General features: G+C 34.0%; 1 protein-coding gene across 1 annotated transcript; it reads right to left on the reverse strand.

Moving 5' to 3' along the window:
• Positions 1–205: 205 nt before the first annotated feature.
• LOC18032805 (receptor-like protein EIX2) lies at positions 206–3,094 on the reverse strand. The gene has a single exon (XM_006421071.1). The coding sequence runs from the start codon at positions 3,092–3,094 to the stop codon at positions 206–208; it is 2,889 nt and encodes a 962-aa protein (XP_006421134.1).
• Between the last annotated feature and the right edge of the window lie 15,028 nt (positions 3,095–18,122).

Below are 18,122 nucleotides of genomic sequence, written 5' to 3' on the forward strand. Positions count from 1 at the left end.
TTTAGAAAGATTCTGAATATCAAATGAGCACTCTGAATACTAAGGACATAATGCGAGCCATCCCAGAACGACCCTGCCAAAACAAATGTTGAGTTTAAACAAAAAAAAGATGACAATTAGTTAGAGGAACAAAAGCTTGTAAGAGGAAAGAGTAGAATTTAGGGATGAAGAAATTAAAAGCATATGTGAGCCGATTACCGCTAAATTAGTTCCTGAACTTTCTTTGCAGTTTGGCAATATTCACAGCGGCTGTCACAGAGAGCCAATCTTTCATACCAGTCAAGAAGTTGTAGTATCCATATCTCGACGACCTATTCAGCATTAAAGTTCCGCAGACTCCCCAGAATCCAACAAAGAAACCCAGAAACAAGCTCACGTAAAATCCGAGAGTTATAAACTGATCATCCTCATCTTCTGTAGTGTTTGCATTATCATCTCTGCCTGGACATGGGTGTGATTCTTCATCCGGGCACTTATTTGGAAGTGGAAGGCCACAAAGTTCAAGATTTCCAGCATAAACTGAAGCATTGAAGCTCTGGAGCTGAGTACCTAAGGGGATTTTTCCTGACAAGTTGTTGTACGACAAGTCCAAGACACCAAGGCGACTTAACTGAGCAAGGCTGGACGGAATGCTTCCAGAAAACTGGTTTATAGATAAATCCAAGAAATCTAATGATTTTAACTGACCAATCTTCGGAGTGATTGGTCCAGTTAAATTGTTTCTCGAAAGATTTAAGCCGATCAACCCCAAAAGATCCATAATCTCTTCAGGAATTGCTCCACATAATTTGTTACTCGAAAGGTCAAGGAATTTTACTAGTCCTAATGTACTTTTGTACTCGTTTTCACTTCCTTTCCAAATCAACAGTACATTGTCCAAATAGCTAATGTGATCTACAATTCCAGGGGGAACCCAGACGTATGCGCCCAACCCAATCGTGGGATCAAAACTTCTTTCTTGAGTCAAGGCTGAAAAATTATTGAAACACTTTGGTATTTTTCCCGATATACTGTTTAGAGAAAGATCCAAGACTTGAATCAATGCTAGATGGCATAGCTGAAAAGGTATATTTCCATGAAATTTGTTAGAATTCAAGCTAAGAACAATCAAATTTTGAAGACTTTCCCCCATCCATGTTGGTATTTCACCGAACAATGCATTCTTCCCAAGATCCAAAACGCTCAGTCGTGAGCAATTCTTTATGGATAAAGGCAATTCTCCTGATAACCTATTGTTGTGTAAACTGAGTGTTTGGATATTCTGTAGGAACCCTATCGACTTTGGTATCTTCCCAGAGAAGCTATTGTTTGCCAAATGAAGAGTAGATAGGCTATTAAAGTGCAACCAACAATCGGGAAGCTCCCCAGATAATAAGTTACTCGAGAGATCAAAAATATTCCATGTGTTTTCACCGATAGAACATAAGAAAGTAATTGACCCTGAGAACTTATTTTTAGAGAGATTCAAGATTTGCGAATTTGAAGGAAGTGGTGGAATTGGGCCACCAAAGTGGTTTGAACTGATATCTATACAAGTACCACCAATACCAGTACCATCAAACCTTAACGACAGATCAGGAAGTTTACCGTTCATATGGTTCTTAGAGAGATTTATTGAATAGATATCATTAGACAAATCCCAAAACCAATCAGGAACAGTATCTGAGATTCGATTATTGGAGATATCAACTACAAGAAGTTGATTTTGATGTTGGAGCCATTTTGGAAAATGAGGTCCCATCTTGCAAGAGGCAAGATATAAACGTTTTAATTGAAAAGGTGGAACCCAATCATGGCTCAATTTCAAAGTCAAAGAGTTGTTAGCTAAGTCCAACTTCTGCAATTTGGACATATTGGAAAAAAAAGCTTCAGAGATAACACCTGTAAATGAATTCCCAGCAAGTGCCAGAGTCTCAAGCTTGAACGAGTGGCTGAGGCTTTTGTTTATAGTTCCATTTAAACGATTTTTTCCAAGCTTCAATGCTTTCAGGGATGAGAATCCTCCAAGATGAGGTATTGGTCCTGTGATGTCATTGTCATGTAAATACAGGCCCTCCAGTGAATTCATCGTGCATCCACTGGACAGATTTTGAATCAACTCCGACAGCTGTCCACTGAGCTTGTTGATAGACAAGTTTAATATATTTAAGCTACACATGTTTCCGAAGAATTTTGGAATCCCACCTTCAAGTTCATTAGAAGGGAGCTTCAGAAACGTAAGAGAAACCATGTCTTGAAAAGCCTCTGGAATTGAACCCCGTAATTGGTTATAGCCAAGGTTAAGATGTTTAATATTCCGACTAAGATTGAAAAGCCAAGGGTATACTGATGAAGAAGATAGGTGGTTGTCAGAGAGATCAAGGGTCTCAATAGACGTACTCAAATTGAAGTGTGAAACAAACGAAGGATTGATAGGTGGAAGAGCACACGAGCGTAGGACTAATGTTTTTAGGGACTGAAGCTTGGCAACTACTAGAAACCAATCACTAGATTTAGTGAGATTAATGCAACTCAAGTCAAGGTGTCTTAAAGAAGAAAGATTAGAAAGCCACTCAACGGTTCCCATAGTAAATAAATTAGAGTTTTCGATGTTAGAAAAATGCAATCGTGAAATGTTCTGAAGTTGATGAGGGACTGAAGGTGTGCCACTAGAGAGATTGAGGTACCTCAATTTGTTGAGGGAACCAATGAACTTAGGAATTGGGCTTCCACCGAAGTGATTGTTACTAAGGTCCAAATGTCTTAAATCATGCAATTTAATCAGAGCAGGGCTAATTTTACCTTTCAAGACCTTCATTCGAGCATTTTCATCGTCGGATCTTCGAAGATTAAGCACCTTGACATGTCCAGTTGTGTTGCTACAACGGACTCCTCTCCATTTACAGCAATCTCTCTTGCCATCTTCTCTTCCCCAGGAAGACAGAATGCCATATTTATCCACCAGGCTCTGTTTAAAAGTGAGAAGCGCTTCTCTCTCCTCATCAATGCACCTTACTACTATTTTGTTAGAATCAGCAACTCTGGGCTCCAATTGAAACAATATCACAGACAAGAAAGCTATATATTGAAATAGAAGGAACAATTTGGATGACATTGTAATTGTCATTAGCTTTGAGAATATATTGTCATATCGAAAATCCTGGAATCCATTCCAATTTATACTACCGGGTATAGTCTGCATCAATTATTGAAGCCAAGAAAAGTCTTCAGTCTGAGCGTTGATTATACGTTAGGAACTTGACAGATGAATAGAGCCAAGAAATTTCTCCGGTGAATCCCAAACACACAACGATGCAATTATGGATGAAGAAAGTCATACAATCAACATGCATTTAATCTTGCCGTGGAAAAATGATAAGCAAGCAAAAACACTCAAAGGAACCGAGTGAAACTAGTGTTGGTTTAGTGTTTTTATTTCAATTAATTAAGTGAATAAATTGGTACTAATTTATCTTGTTTCTGTTAGCATTTTGTTATATTTACGTGTCTCAATGTTACAAAAAATTAAGTAAATTATTAATTAAAAATACACAGAAAATGTAAGAAAATTAAAGATAGCTATATTTTAATAAATTCAAAACTTCAATTCTATTTAGTTGTTTTATAGGATCGTGTTGCGCGTACACTTGTACACTGTATAGTTTAATTTAATGGCCTATCAAAAAATGCAAATTTATTTTTCCAAAAGTCTATTGACCTGAACGTTGGGAAGGATTGGACTCGAGTTTTTGCCAACCCTACTAGAGAAGACTTGTTTTATATTTCAAATTAAGAAATAATTAAATAAAATTGTGTAAGTACGATTGTTCATCTACGGATTAACGCCAATTGGAGAGGCTGTGTCTCAATTTAAAATAAATATAACGTACGATCTTCATTAAGTTCTAAATCGGCCATCTCTGGGTACGTCCTCTTTTGCAATCTTTCTTTATTTTATTAGCATTGTCCACAAAAGATTAAGGTAATTGTTTATCCTCATCGTGTGTGTTAGGCCACCATGTTTGACTATTGATTTTGAACAATTAATGGTTCAATTCCGAAATGTTTGAATATTGATTTTGAACAATTAATGGTTCGATTCTGAAATGTTTGAATATTGATTTTGAACAATTAATGGTTCGATTAAGACATGTTTGAATATTGATTTTGAACAATTAATGGTTCGATTCCGAAATGTTTGAATATTGATTTTGAACAATTAATGGTTCGATTCTGAAATCTTTGAATTTTGATTTTGAAAAATTAATGTTCGATTCAGACATGTTTGAATATTGATTTTGAACAATTAATGGTTCGATTTTGAAATGTTTGAATTTTGATTTTGAACAATTAATGGTTCAATTTCGAAATTAAAGTTGTGTTTATATATGATGTATACATCTAAATGACTTTTATATTATTCTTAATTACTGTGCGCGTGCGTAATTTTGCGCTGACTTAATTGCCATGGAAATTTGAAAAATTTCAAAGCCAGGACCAAATGTAATTGTTGTTAGTGATATGCCCTAAAGGCCAATCAAATGGTGTTTGCTTTTAGGGAATTATTGTATATGATTAGCATTTTAGTATTTATAAAATGACAAAGTTATCAACATTCATAAATTATTTTAATGAATATAGTCCAAGAAGTAAAATTGTTAAGGAACACATTCTCGAGTTTGTCGAGAATGTGAAACGTGTATCCTTTGTACTATACTTCTAAAATAGTTCCTAGTGGTGGATTTATGATTGGACTTCATAAATTCCTATAAACACTAGTATGTGTTATGACTCATTTATGGTATGTGATACCAAAATGAATGGTGAGTTTCATATCATTGACATGAGATGTCAAGTCAAACACATAGGTACTTGTTGAGAGAACGAGTTTAGTGAACTTGACCAAATATAATAAGCCATATAGTTGTGAGTGTTAATGACTTATTATACATTGTGATAGACACTATGTTTAGTAATAGTCTTTAAACTTGAGATATCACAGATGTTTTGTACATAGACATCTCTGATATGTAAAAGCATAATGATTGATTCCTAATTAAGGAAGAGATCTAGCAATAGCTGTCATGGTTGGCTATATATGGAGACAAGTGTATGGCCAATATGGAATTCATCACTTTGTAATATACAACAAGGATGTCCCTGTGAGATAATATGAATTGGCATGAGAAATCCTTGGCCAAGGTAAAAAATGTTTAGAGGAGTTCAAATTATATTTTCATGCCAAGTTCATTTAGATTTATTTTAAGATAAAGCATAAATGCTTAACAGACTAAACCATAAGTCATGCTTCTCTCTGAACATGGATGACGAAGAGACCAAGACATAGATATACAATGGAATAGGTTTTATAGATCCAACAATTCTTGTTATTTGGGTGGTTGTGAAATATTGCTAGATGTCACTCATGACTTGTAGAAACCTTAAGATCATTATTGGTAAAGTGTATTACCAATGTATCTTAAAGTCATTAGAAAAGTTTTAATTGATGACTAAAAAGTTTAGCATCATTTAATGAATAAAGAGTTATCATTAAAATAATTTTACTACCTTATAACAAAGAACGTAAAAGGTCACACACCTAATAGAAATGAAAAAGAGGTTACTAGAAAATGAGAAGTTAAATTTCCTAATTTTAGGAAAATCGGTATTTATATTATAATTCATTAAGAATGAATATATATATATATATATATATATATATATATATATAGACATATCTATCTTAAATATGATTTAAGATAGAAATTTAGATGTTCCATAAATAGTTTAAGGAAAAAAATAAATTTCATAAATCCTCAATTAAACATTATGTATAATTAAATGACCATTTTGGACATGTTCTGGTTCATAAATGATTATGGACTTCTTAATCAATTTTGGGTTTAGAATTTTGGGCTTTTATTGGACCTAATATAGATTAGGAGGAGGCATAAGAACATGTCACAAAAGAAGCCCACAGTTAACCATTTGATTTGATCAAAATAGGCTTAATTAATTAAAGATAAAACTAATTAATTTAGCTATTTATTTATTCAAAATAATTTGATTAAATAAATTATTGAAGTGTCACATTCAATAAATAATGGCTTAGTGGGTGGGTTTAGCACATGATAATGTTTAGTGCCATTATTGAAAAGATAATGGTGACTTTATTTGGTAGAATAAATCATCATGAACTAGTATTCATGTTTCTTCATTATCTCTCTCATTTCTAAACGAAATTTGGGGATTCCAAATCCTATAAACTCCTAGAATATTTCTCAGTGTGGACTGATTAGAGGCATCGCAATTGGGGTGCTTTAAGGATCTCAAATCATGGTAAAACAGAAGCTGTTTGTGCAATGGTCTATATCCTGGACAGTATTTGTACCTTACTGTTTTCAGTCATTTTCTCCTACCTCATGAAGTTTTTTCGAAACTACAAGTGAGGTAAATAAAGGTAAATCTTTCCTCTTGATTTTCGTTTTTGAATGAAGTCGATCCGATGTTTCTAGAGCTTCTGCCATCCATTTTAATTTTACTGCGTAAACGTTGCGTTTTCAGAAACCTCATGGACAAATGTTGTCCTTCAAGTGTCCCCTGATTTTGAATAGCTAACGGTTGATGTTGCATAATTGTTGGTTAATTTTATAAGCAATAACTATCAATGCCAATGTGCAAGTATACACAACAAGTAATAAAGTGATAAGTAATCAAGATCGTCTCCAGAGGGATTGATGTTATTCAAAATGCTATAGCACTCACAATAATGCAACTCAACTTGAAACCAAAACAAACAATTGTCAAATAATTTCTATCATAATCAATAATTGAAATAAGAACTAAACAAGACAATACTGTAATGAAATAAATCGGCATCCTCAGCTATCGCATGTTGGAAGTCTCATACCTTTAAATCTACTAATAATGACCAGTTGCTCAAATATTTATGGTACGACATTAAACCTTTAATCTTTCTACCCTACAAGGTGAACACCTATGTCTAGAGTGTCACAAATCTTAACTTCAAGTATTGCCCTTATGGGATTCAGGATAACCTAATCCAAGAAACTCGACTTACGAACAAGTAATACTCTAATAATGTCTGCTAAGACATGCCATTTTGCTGCTTTATCTTAACTGAAACTATTAGATGGGTGGTCAACCGAAATAACAGTTATATTCATAAAAGCTATTAGAGTAAAATGCTACAGCAATACCATAACAACATATAAGAACAGTCAAGAACCCATTGGATTATTTGTCACTCAACTACAAGTAAATTTAGTTCATAATCTAGATGAGAAAAATAAACATAAACATATTGGTCTCGAAATACATCAAATCAATTTAAGGAAGAAGATAAATATAAGTTGAGCACGGTGAGATCAAGCTAAGTAATTCTGCACGATTCTCCAATGTGCCGAAACAACACTCTTCAATTATGATCTTCCTCTTCTTCGTTCCTTCTAATTATTCTAATGATAATTCCTTTGCCGTCTTTCTTTGTGGTAAATCTCTCCTTTTTATATTGTAAATTAGGTTAAACCAAAGCCCATGAGCGTGCATGTGAGAAATTAGGAAACATGTGCTGACCCGCGCCTAAGTGTTCTCCCGCATTTATTTCCAGATTGCTATAGTACGGGTTGCTTTAACATCTGCAACAACATTGCATTGCTCTCGATTGTGCTTTTCTTCTTTTATGGCTGTCTACTCTCCTTCTCTTGCTCATCGAATGTCTCAACATCCCCTTATGAATTAAGATTTTCCAAGAACCTACAATTATGCATATGTTTTTAGCACAAATTACTATGATTCAAGCAAAACTTATTAATACTCAACTAAAATGAATGTTTAAGCCAAATGTAATCAAAAAGTAATAAAACCATCTTATTTATTCTCTAAATGATCTTGATTCAAGTCTAGAATTGATGTAATAACTCTCATTTCCTAGAGTTATCAATAATATAGTAATACTCCCCAAAAATCAAGCCTAGTGTTTTCCTTTATCTCTGAATTTGCTAGAGGCATACATATACATTACTTCATCATCCATAGTTCGAGACCCCAATATCGAAGTTTTGTTGCGACAATGCAAGGATGGCCGTCACAGCCATCATTTGTTGAGTTTGAAAATTTGCTTGCCGATCAAGAAGCAATGGCTAAGCAGGAGGACGAAGTCTTGTAGAAGAGTGAGGAAGAGGCATTCTACACCAATAAAAGTAAAGCCAACTCTAAGAAGCACAACAAAGGCAAATTTAATAAGAATGATGACAAGACAAATTGTCATCAAAGAGAGGGAGACTCTCGTCAATGAGAATCTTCAAAGAATCATAGTGGCAATAAAAAAGTTTGATGGAAAATGTTTCAACTGCGATAAAAAGGGCAACATGGCTAAAGATTGTTGGTCTAAGAAAAAGAAGCTTGCTGAGAGTAATACTAATACTTCTAGTTTTTAAAAGAAAAGCAAAGATGACAAGGAATAAGAGTTGGCTTTTGTACTGACAATCGTAGAATAGATTAACTATAAGAATGACTGGATCGTTAATTCAGGTTGTTCAAATCACATGATCGGGGACAAACAGAGGTTAAAGAATTTGTCTGAATATAAAGGAAGCTGAATGGTGGTGACAGCTAATAACTTGTGGTTACAAATACTTGACATTCGTAAAACAATAATTACGGCTAGATATAGTCCCAATCAAGTACTGCTCTAAAATGTTTATCATGTTCCAGGCATGAAGAAAAATCTACTTTTAGTGTCACAATTGACATCATTAGGCCACTATGTCTTATTTGACAGAGTGAGATGTTTAAGTGTATCTTAACCTTAATTTTTCAAAAAAACCAATAATGGAGGGACGACGAATGGATTCAGTTTATGTAATGTCAGCATAATTTGCATATGCAGATAATACAAGAAGAAACAAGACAACAAATTTGTGGCACATGCAGTTATGTCACGTTAGTTATTCTAAGCTAAGTATAATAGTAAAGAAGTCAATGTTTAAGGGAATTCCTCAACTTGATATAAGAACAAATACTATTCATGATCATTTACGTAGCAAGTTTGATAAGAAAGCAATTAGATGTATCTTTTATGAGATACAACAACTAGAGAAAAGGGTAGAAATATTACGATTCTACAAGTATAAGATGTTACACTTCACGGGATGTGGTGTTCGATGAAGCATCTTTCTGGTAGTCTTTAGAAAAACTGGTACTGCCAAAATCAAGGGAAATTAAAGCTAAGCTACAACAAAGGTAGGGGCAACATACTGTCCAAATCCAATTAAGTCCTGATGAAGCTAATGACAATGGTGATGATATTGATGATCAAGGGCTAGCTTAGAATCCTTGGCAAACTAGTTTGCATCAATAACCAGATGCAAAAGCTTCAATTCCATAATCATAACTCAAAAGGTCGACAAGGATACGTAAGGAAAATCCCAAGTATGCCAATACATCGATAGCAAGAAAACCAATTACAACAGAACTTGATATATTTGAAGAAGCTTTAAAAGAATTCTAAGTGGATTAAAGCGATGTGAGAAGAGATTGCGATGGTTAGGCAAAATCAGACATGGGAACTTGTGCCAAAAGCCCAGAGTTCCATATCCTGCAAGTGGGTTTACAAGATAAAGTGTTGTCTAGATAACTTGATTGGGAGGTACAAGGCTTGATTAGTAGCTCGTGGTTTCTCTCAGCAGTACAAATTGGACTACATTGAAACACTTAGTCTGGTGGTAAAATTTAAAACTGTTCAAGTTCTATTTGCTCTTGCTGCCAATAAAAAAGGGAATGATAACTCTATAAAATGAGAGTTATCATAGCATTTTTAGGCTTAAACCAATATTGCTTAGAGAGTAAATGATTTTTTATTGCATTTTTAGTTACATTTTGCATGAGCATTTATTTAAGTTTAATTTTAATAAATTGATTGTGTTTGTGTTTCAGATCACTTTGTGCTTTGATTATGGACATGATTGTAGGTGGTCAAAAAGGTCAATTTTTATGGATGAAGTGCAACATCAACATACTTGTAGAGATGATAAAGAACTTGTCTATAGATGAACTAAAACAAGTCTGAATCAGAGAAGATGTTGTAGTTATTGCTGCAACAATTTGAGAGCAACTGCAGATAAGATTATAAACGTGTTAACTGACAAAGTAATGACAGGTAGCATAAAAAGATATGCAATCTGAGGTTTCCAAAAAAGGAGACGCATGGCCACATGCTTTTGGTTGCTCTATGATAACTTTATGAAATGAGAGTTATCAAGGCACTTTTAAGCATAAATTGATAATACTTAGAGAGTAAATTGATTTGTTTTAGTGTATTTTAATGATAGTTTGCATCACATTCATTTTAGTTTAAGTTTAATAAGGTTTGTGTGATTTTTGAATAATTGTATGCTTAAAACATATGCTTAATTGTAGGTATTTGGAAACTTGAATTTTATAGAAAGGATGCTGTTGCAATGGACTCATAAAAAAGACAATCGAATATGGTTATAACAGGATTTAAGCAAGTCTGGAATAGTGCAGATGCTGTAGCCATTGCTGTAGCAACCATTGGTGTAGCAATCTTAGAGCATTGATAGAGAAAAATCCAGGCAAGATATTCAGAATATTGCGATCTACAGTTTCCTAATTCGGAAGATGCGTGCTTTAAAGCTTCTAATTACCCTAATTTGCGAATATAAAAGAGACATACATGCAAGGAATAAAAGGGAGCCGTCAATTAAAGATCAAAACATACAAGAAACAAAGAAGAAATAGAATTCCCAAGTAGAATTAAAGAGTGCACCAGTAGAAGAAATTGCAGAATTAATTGGAATTTGTTCTTCCTTATTCTTTTCTTGTTTACTTGTTATTCGTTGATCATGAAAATGTATCCGATGGCTAGAACTTGGTTGTTTATTTACCTTTCAAACATTATGAACTAAACTTATTTGTGGTTGAGTGTTAAACTATCTTGATGGTTAATTGACTGAATATAGGTGTTGCTGCATGTTTGCTATAACATTTTGCTTTAATAATACTTATTTACATTCATTATTTCGGATAACCACCTATTTGATGATACAAGTTAAGGAAGAGCCACAAAAAGGCCTATCTTAGTGGAACATATTAGAGCAATACTTGGTCTTAGATTGAGTTTCCTGGATTGAGTTTAACTTGAGTCCAAAAAGGGCCATGCTTAATCTAAGATTAGTGATGAACTAAATATAGGGATTCACCTTATAAGGTAAAGATAACCTAAACGTATAATGCTATATCTTATGTTGACATAACAATTGGTCAATGTTAGGTTGTATAAAGATATAAGACATTCAACATGCTACCGCTGAGGATAAAGATGGTTTCTGCCTAGTGCTGTAGCTGATGCTGCAGCAACTGAACTTAAATAAATAAAATAGTCAGCATCATCGAGAGAGTTTAATTATTCAACTACTCCATTTTTATTGATTTTACCTTCGTGTTTAACGTGCAAATTTTATTCACTTCATTTTTAATTATTGTGTTTTTTATTTTACTTAGTCAAATAGTTTTATTAGTGCCTTGTTTCAACTTAGAACATAGATTGCACTGTTGAATTTGCTGTAGCAGTTCTAATAGCATCAATCCATGTGCAGACTATCTTGGATACTTATCATTATATTACTTGTTATGTACACTTGTGTATTGACACCAATAGCAATTGAGTTAAAAGTTACGACACTATAATTCCAAGATATAAAAAGAGCACTCGTGAGAAGAAAAAAAAGAGGGAACCATCACTCAAGAAAAATAACAGATAAAACAAAAGGAAAAAAAAAGAATATGAGAGAGTTGAGAGCTGCAACAAGGGATTCCAGAAGAAAAAGAAGGAGAGATCGCAAAGACTTGGCATAACTCAATTTCTCATCTTTATTTTCTTGTTTTCATCTTTCTATGGGAATGTATTTGATGGAAAAATGGGTATTGTTACTATTTTATTGCATCATTAACTAAACTTTGTTATAGTTGGGTGTTAAACAAGCTTAATGATTATTTGACTTATATATGTGTGATGCTCATTGTAACATATGTAAAAAAATATAAAAAAAGAGGCAGTTTTAAATTAGAATAAATAAAAGAAAAAGTTAGAAAAGGGGGAAGCATGTTCACACGTGAGAGAGAAGAAGCTTTTAAATCGACCCAAAAACCTGACCCGATCTACGAACGTGACCCCGTCAAATCTCGCGAGTTTGGCCACCCTACCGGCCAAGCTTGGTACCAAACTGATGCTTGAAGATCGGCTGTCGTATGCTAGCATCATCGTCGTTGATTAACGGCTAGAGCGTCATTGTTTTAGCTCGCTAAACTGTGGTAAAACCTAATTCGACCAGTTTTGGGTGATTAGGTGATTTATGATTTTAGAGTATTTTAATGATTTACAGACTCGACGATATTTTAGTAATTTTATCGGCACGAGAGTTGTAAATTATGGATAGATGTTCGTTTTACGTTTATTGCATAAATTTAGTCCTAATTTCAATTTACGAAAAATAATTATGTCGTTTCCTTGTTTTAGGAGGATCCGTGAGCAAGAACTAGTTCGCGGACGTGGATGATAACCGAGTCTGAACATTGTCACTGTGAGTGGAATATGCAAAACCTATTTTCTTTATAGTTTACTATGATTTTAAAATATGGTAAAGCATGTTTATGAATTAAGTTTTACAGGCTTCGATTTTATTATTCTCTAAGAATGGCTTTTATCTGCGTATAAAAATGTGTATGGTTAATGATTTTATTACGGATTTTGAATATGTGCATGATAATATTTTAAAGAAAAGGAAATAGATTTAAAGTTTGTTAAAAGAAAATGGAAATGAGATTTCAGATGTGATTATATGTTTATGTATATGTCTATAAAAGCTCGTTTGTAAAATCATTGGATAGTACCATTCCTTGGTTACAATGATACAAATATGAAGAAGCCTTTGGGGCTCATCTGAACACACATAGAGGCTTTGGGTCGTGTGTTTGGGCACTTTTGCTTTTGGGGGCATATGCATGTGGTATGATGATAACAATGATATAGATACAGATAATACAGATGAGATATAGGCCTTTGGTGCCCGTCTGAGTACACACAGAGGTTTTGGGCCGTGTGCTTGAACATTTTTATCCTTCGGGGATTAGATTATGCATGCACAGTTATGACGAGATATTAGATTGCACTTCCCTGTCTATCCATGTAGCTCCGGGGCATAACGGTACCTAGATAGTACGCCATTGCCCGTCCGTTGAGGTCCGGATACAACGAGATTATTCCCCCGGGTACCTTTTTAGTGATGATTTTAGATTTGTGTATTTTATACGATATTGTGATATGATTTCCATGGTTATTACGTACGATATTATATATGTTTGTCAATGCTAGTAATCTGATTTAAATGTTAAATAATTCATTAATTTTTTCTCACTTATGGTTTGACGAAATCATGCTTAGAAATGATATGATAATTTTTTTAAGTAAAAATTAATCTTAAAAATTACTATCCGCTCACTAAACTCACTGAGTTTTATACTCATCATGTTTTATTATATTTTCCTCCACAGGAGGTTGTGGTTACAGGTACACCAAATCAACCTAACAACTGTAGATATATTTTGAGTCTTGGCCACGTGATAGTGTTAGAAGATATATATGATTTTTGTTAGGACATCTTGATCATCTCATTCTTTTGAGATTGTATAATTTTTGTTATATTATTCTTTTGGGATTGAGAATAAACTAATGTATGTTAATATTAGTTATAATATAATCTTTTGATACTCTGGAGATATCTTGGGTAATAACTTAGTATTTTGGTTGAAGATGTTGATAATTGGAGTTGGTTGTTTATTGAATTATTTTGGGAGTGCTTGTTTTACATATTTGTAGATTGGGAGTGTTATATTTATCAAGGAGACTTTGCTGAATTTTTGGCAGAATCCTTACTAATTAGATTATTATCTATCCAGTTTTGATGAGACTTGGTAGACTCACCCTGGGGGGTTTGGGGCGGGTCGTTTCACTCATAATTTACTGTAACATTTTTTCTTGATTTTTACTTATTACAAATCCCTATTTCAGCTGAACACCCATTTAAAGTATGCTAGCTAAGAAGATGCCTCAAAATGGTCTGACGTAGTGGAACAAATCAAGAGAATACATGATTTTAGATTGAGTTTTTCAAGTTGAGTTAATCACGATTTGATTAGGCCTATGCTTGATCTAAGATCAATGAAGAACTAGACATAGAGATTTACCTTGTAGGACAATTGGAATCTGGAATGTATAATGTTGTATATACTGTTAGCATAATAACTGGTCGTTGTTAGGTTGCATGTACATATAAGATATCCAACATGCGACAGTTGATGATGCATAAGGTAGTCTGCCCAGTACTGTAGTAGATGTTGTAACTATTGGGGAAAAAATAGGTTTTTAAATTTTTATTAAACCTTTTGAAGATCGCTCTCATATAATATATAAGAATACGTAATCCAGAAATCGTACCTTGAAAATCCGATTTGGCTTTTTCCGTTGAAATGATTTAGGCTCCTAGATCACGATCCGCCACCACCACTCCTGTTAGATCACGATCCGTCACCACCACGCTTGCTAGATCACGAACTGTCACCAATGATCTTCCAGGTTATGACTCAGGTTCGATCTGCACTTGACGTGTGGGCGCCTTTATCACTACCAAAACAACTAGCACGAGAAAATTTTTCTCTCAACAATGGAGAGAAAAATCTTATTCTCTGATCTGTATAAAATGGCTTCTCCTATTTTCTTTAGGGAAAAATAAGCCTTTTATATCACCCTTTAGTGAAAACCCTAGGCTCCAAATAATGCTCTAAATAAAATTCACGTTATTTTCTTTTTCAATAGGGGACCCACCTTGTAAAATAACATAAGGCCCCTTATACAAAAGCTAATTAAATGGAGCCTCTCACTAGATGATATATTTAGGCTTTTGACCCAAATAGCTAGTTATCTTACTTATTAGTCCAGTAGTGGTGCAGTCAATTAAATGAGCTAACCCGGGGATCATTTGGGAACATACAATAGTGGCTACAATAATTAGGCCTGTAATTAAACTAGCCCAATTATTTAATTCCAAATCTACTCCACTAAAAGATTGGAACTGACTTCCATAATTGTATGCTCGAATAATAATTCGTCCCAAGCCACATTGATTTCTTTACTGCACAATCCTTTGTACCACATCGTTAATTAAATTGATATCTCAACTGTCCAATCAATTTAATAACATCTTATTCCTTGATCCTTACTGGTTTTCTCTAATGATCATTTTCAACATACTAAATATGTTGACACACTCTGGCCAGAGAATTCTATGATCAAGTGCCGAAAACCCATCAAGAGATGTGTTGTACAAATTCTATATTGTTAATCCATAACTCCAATACTCATAATTGCTCCCACCAAGATACCGGGTAATCTTGACCACAAGGCTGTGTCGTGCCCATTGGTAACTCAAATGGAATAACAATTACAATCATGAAATCATAATTAACTCAAGATTAAGATTACAGTAAAATCAACGCCTATGAGATTTAATAAGTCTGACAGTTATTACAAAGTTAATTAAATCTCATATGTGATCCTGTTCAATGTAGTCGTACTACATCAATAAATTCATACATGATTAAGACAAATCATTTAATGAATTTATTACAGTCTATACCTAAATAAAGTGCCCAACTTTATTTATCAACTGCGAACTAAATTTATTTAATCATAAGATAACTTGTATTTATGTCTTCTGTGAATCCACATGGTGATCACATAAATACATATAATATGATTAAATGGACTTTAATACAAATATAAATGCAATTAAGATATTTGAATAAAATACCTCATTTATTTTATTAATCAGAAAAATTGTTTATTACAATTAAATAAACACATATGCTTTTAAAGAGCATATTTTCCCAACAATCTCCCAGTAGCTCTCAAAGCATATCTGGCATATTGCACATGCTCTAGGAGTCTAAGTGCAGGTTATAAAGGTTTCCCACTAATGGCCATTGTAATAAGATTTGCCATTTAGCATCTAATGCCATTTGGGGTACTTTCATATAACCTTTCTACACTATTCCCTTATAAGATGATACTTCCTTTCAATATGTTTTGTTTCTTGTGGTTCCTTGGTTCCTTAGATTGAGCTACCGCACCACCATTATCACAAAATAGTTTAAGGGGTGCAGTTACAACAGGTATCACCTCAAGATTTCGTAGGAACTTGCAGAGTCATATAGCTTCTTTTGCAGCTTCAGATGTAGCCACATATTCAGCTTTAGTTATTGAGTCTGTGATATAAGATTGTTTCACACTCATCCAACTAATAGCTCCACTTCCCAATGTAAACACATAGCTGGAAGTTGATTTTCTAAAATCCTTATCTGACAAAAAATCAGAATTAGTATAACCCACTAGAATGAGTTCATCACCAGAATACACAAGCATATAATTTTTAGTTCTTTTCAGATACTTTATAATATGCTTGACTGCAGTCCAGTATTGAGGTCCAGGATTAAATTGATATTTGCTAACCATCCCTACCGCAAAACAGATGTCTGGCCTAGTGCAAAGCATGGCATACACGAGACTTCCCACAGCGTCTGCATAGGGAACTCGTCTTCTTTCTCTCTATCTCTTCAGATGTTTTAGGTGATTGATCCTTAGAGAATGTAATTCCATGTCTGAATGGTAATAAACCAGTCTTGGAATTTTCCATGCTAAATCTAGTCAATATCTTATCGATATACACCGCTTGAGACAAGGTTAAAGTTTTATTCTTCCGGTCTCATAGTAACTTGATACCAAGAATATAACTTGTCTCTCCCAGGTCTTTTATATCAAATTGTTTTGCTAACCAAATCTTTATTGTAGTCAATACTCCTATATCATTTCCAATCAGGAGAATATTGTCTACACAAAGAACTAGGAAGGCTACAAATTTTCCCTGAATTTTTTTTTTTTTTTTTTTACACACATGGTTCATCAATGTTCTGAATGAATCCAAGCGATTTAATCGCTTGATCAAATCTGATGTTCTATGACTGGGATGCTTGCTTCAATCTATAAATGGATCTCTGCAACTTACATACCATGTGTACTTGCCCTTTTTGTATAAATCCATCTGGTTGCTGCATGTAGATGTTTTCTTCAAGATGCCTGTTAAGAAAGGCAGTCTTGACATCCATTTGCCAAATTTCATAATCTAGCACTGCAGCAATGGAGAGCAGAATCCTGATGGATTTAAGCATAGCAACCGGAGAAAAGGTTTCCTCATAATTGATTCCTTCTTTCTGAGTAAACCCTTCGGCTACTAATCTTGCTTTAAATGTTTCCACCCTTCCGTCTACTCCTCTTTTTCTCTTGTAGATCCACTTGCACCCTATAGGTTTTACCCCATTTGGTGCCTCTACAAGTTCCCAGACTTTATTGGAATACATAGATTCCATTTCTTGATTCATGGCCTTTTTCAAAATTCAACATCTCTATCTATTAGAGTTTCGTTGTAACTAGTAGGATCTTGTACATGTTTATCTGAGATAGCCGTATAGGTTTCTCCCAAAAACATGCATCTCGCAGGTAACCTAGTTACCCTCCCACTACGACGAGGTTCTAAAAGTGATGATTGTTCAAGGATAATCCTGTTCTGATCAGCTGGTTGTTCTGTTCTTCCTATTCTATAACAGGTGTTGAAAGCTGAGCATCAACCTGATCTCTTTTGTTTCTCTAGTTTTACCTTACTCTTAGGTTATAAGTCATTATATAGTCTTCCTCAAAGAAAGTAAAGAATATTTCTATAAATACATTCCTATCTTGAGGACTATAATTCAGACTTTCCCTTATTCCTTTAAGATACCTAAAACATGCAAGCTTCTGAACACGAATCCATCTTGTCTATCTCTGATTCTAGTAGAAATACTAGTAAACTCCAAATACGAATGTGTCTCAAACCATGTTTGTGACTTTTTCATAATTTCTTGGAGTAGTAGACACCGAGATAGATGAAACTAAGTTCAATAAACTTTGTAGTTTCAAATTCTAGTATCTAGAATCCAAAAGGTAAATGATAAAC

This window comes from Citrus clementina, unplaced genomic scaffold (genome assembly GCF_000493195.1).
Source record: "Citrus clementina cultivar Clemenules unplaced genomic scaffold, Citrus_clementina_v1.0 scaffold_9, whole genome shotgun sequence".
In the NCBI taxonomy this organism is placed as follows: Eukaryota; Viridiplantae; Streptophyta; class Magnoliopsida; order Sapindales; family Rutaceae; genus Citrus; species Citrus x clementina.

Excerpts from the sequence above, each read along its gene's own strand:
- LOC18032805 (XM_006421071.1), bottom strand. The coding sequence starts at position 3,094 with ATGTCATCCAAATTGTTCCTTCTATTTCAATATATAGCTTTCTTGTCT.